Source organism: Macadamia integrifolia, unplaced genomic scaffold (genome assembly GCF_013358625.1).
Source record: "Macadamia integrifolia cultivar HAES 741 unplaced genomic scaffold, SCU_Mint_v3 scaffold3885, whole genome shotgun sequence".
Classification (NCBI taxonomy): Eukaryota; Viridiplantae; Streptophyta; class Magnoliopsida; order Proteales; family Proteaceae; genus Macadamia; species Macadamia integrifolia.
In genome coordinates this window covers 1-1990 of record NW_024869923.1, presented here as the reverse complement: position 1 = coordinate 1990, position 1990 = coordinate 1, and the positions used below count along the sequence as shown (strand labels likewise).

General features: G+C 45.5%; 1 protein-coding gene across 1 annotated transcript; it reads left to right on the top strand.

Annotated features, from left to right (window-relative positions):
* Positions 1–557: 557 nt before the first annotated feature.
* LOC122068418 lies at positions 558–1889 on the top strand. Its single transcript, XM_042632271.1, has one exon. It carries the CDS (start codon positions 558–560, stop codon positions 1887–1889), a length of 1332 nt encoding a protein of 443 aa, XP_042488205.1.
* Positions 1890–1990: the final 101 nt, after the last annotated feature.

The following is a 1990-nucleotide window of genomic DNA, read 5'->3' as shown; positions in this document are numbered from 1 at the left end:
TACAGGGAGCTTTTGACAATACTCCCACTCGCACCCTATTGGAGGGTTTGCAGAGGAAACAAGTGGATCCAGTAACAGTGCGGTGGGTAGAATCAATGCTCACAACCAGAAAAGCTAGATTAACCCTAAATGGGTATAAATTAGAGCTAAACACAACCAGGGGGTGTCCGCAGGGTGGTGTTTTATCACCCTTACTATGGACCCTAGCGGTGGATGAACTCTTACACAAACTAACAACACTAAGGATCGACGCACAAGGGTACGCAGACGACTTAGTGGTAATTATCAGAGGAAACTGTCAGGACATGATCTCATATATGATGCAGCAAGCTTTAAACGCTATTAGCACATGGTGTAGGGTCAATGAACTGGCAATCAATGCTGAAAAAACAATCATTGTACCATTTACTAGGAAAAGAGTACTGGACAAATTAGCAAAGCCTAAAATAAATGGTGAAATGATATCTTTTTCCAATGAGGTGAAATACCTAGGTATAACCTTAGACCAGAAGCTCACTTGGAATTCACACGTAGATAATACGATAAGGAAAGCTAAAATGGCTTTGGGCGTCAGCAGTAGGCTTGCAGGAGCCCACTGGGGACTCAGCCCCAAAATTTCAATGTGGCTTTACACAGCCATCGTAAGGCCGATAGTCACCTACGCCTGCGTGGTCTGGAGCAACAAAACCACACAGAAAACCACAGCAACGAAGCTTAACAGCCTGCAAAGAATGGCATGCCTAATGGTTACTGGTGGCATGTCTACCACACCTGGGATTGCGCTAGATGCATTACTGGGCTTGCAACCACTTCACCTGATGGTGCAGAGGACGGCAAAAACCAGAATGTACAAGCTCCGAGCCCTTGGTCAAACAAACTGGATTTCAAAGACACTGCGGTCAATACTAGATTCAATGTCTGACAACCTAGTTCTTGGTATGCCGCCGGACATTATGGCTCCCATTTTATCCACGGGCAGGTTATACACAATAGAGCTTCCTTCCAGAGAAGAATGGCTAAAGAACCAACTCACTTGGAAGACTGGTGCACTACACTGGTACACCGATGGCTCTAAAAAAGGACATAAAGTAGGATGTGGTGTCTTCGGAGAGACTCCAAAATCTTCTTTCAGCACAAGCCTTGGTATCTATGCCTCAGTCTTTCAGGCTGAAGTATTTGCCATAATCGAGTGCGCTGGAGAAAACCTTAGAAGAAAATACACCCGTCAAACGATATACATCCACTCGGACAGCCGTGCGGCATTACTGGCGCTTACCTCGGTACATGTCAGTTCCAGGCTGGTATCAGATTGTGTAAATGTATTAAACGAACTAGGTAAGAACAACAAAGTAATTTTGAGATGGGTGCCAGGTCACGAGGGCATCGCAGGCAATGAACGTGCCGATGAACTCGCGAGGAAAGGGGCTGAGGGCCCACCACAGGGCCCTGAGCCTTTTTGTGGAGTGCCGTACAGTCTTGCTCTGCAGACACTGAAACACCTCTCAATAAAGGAATCCTTAACCATCTGGCACGATACTCCAGGGTTAAGACACTCAAAGGCTCTCATAAAACCTTTTGTCAATAAATCTGCCAGTGAGGCTTTAGCCCTTAGTAGAAACAATTTGTGCATAATGGTCCGGTTATTGACGGGACATTGCAGGCTCAATAAGCACTTAACGAACATAAAGGTTACCGACGACAAAATCTGCAGGATATGCCAGGATGATGAAGAAACACCGGAGCACATTCTTTGCAGCTGCGGTCCTCTCATGCACAAACGATTTAATATTCTGGGACAGCACTTCCTGCACCCGGAAGATATTAAGGCACTCACTGCCAAACAACTGATCAGCTTCATAGAATCGACGGGTCTAAGCAGTGAACTATAGAATCACTGTCATGTCGGCGAGCACAATAGATCAACTATGGTCGCAGTGCTACAAGTTCTGGAAAGACTTGAAAGAGCCACATAATCGAATAAAAAAAAAAA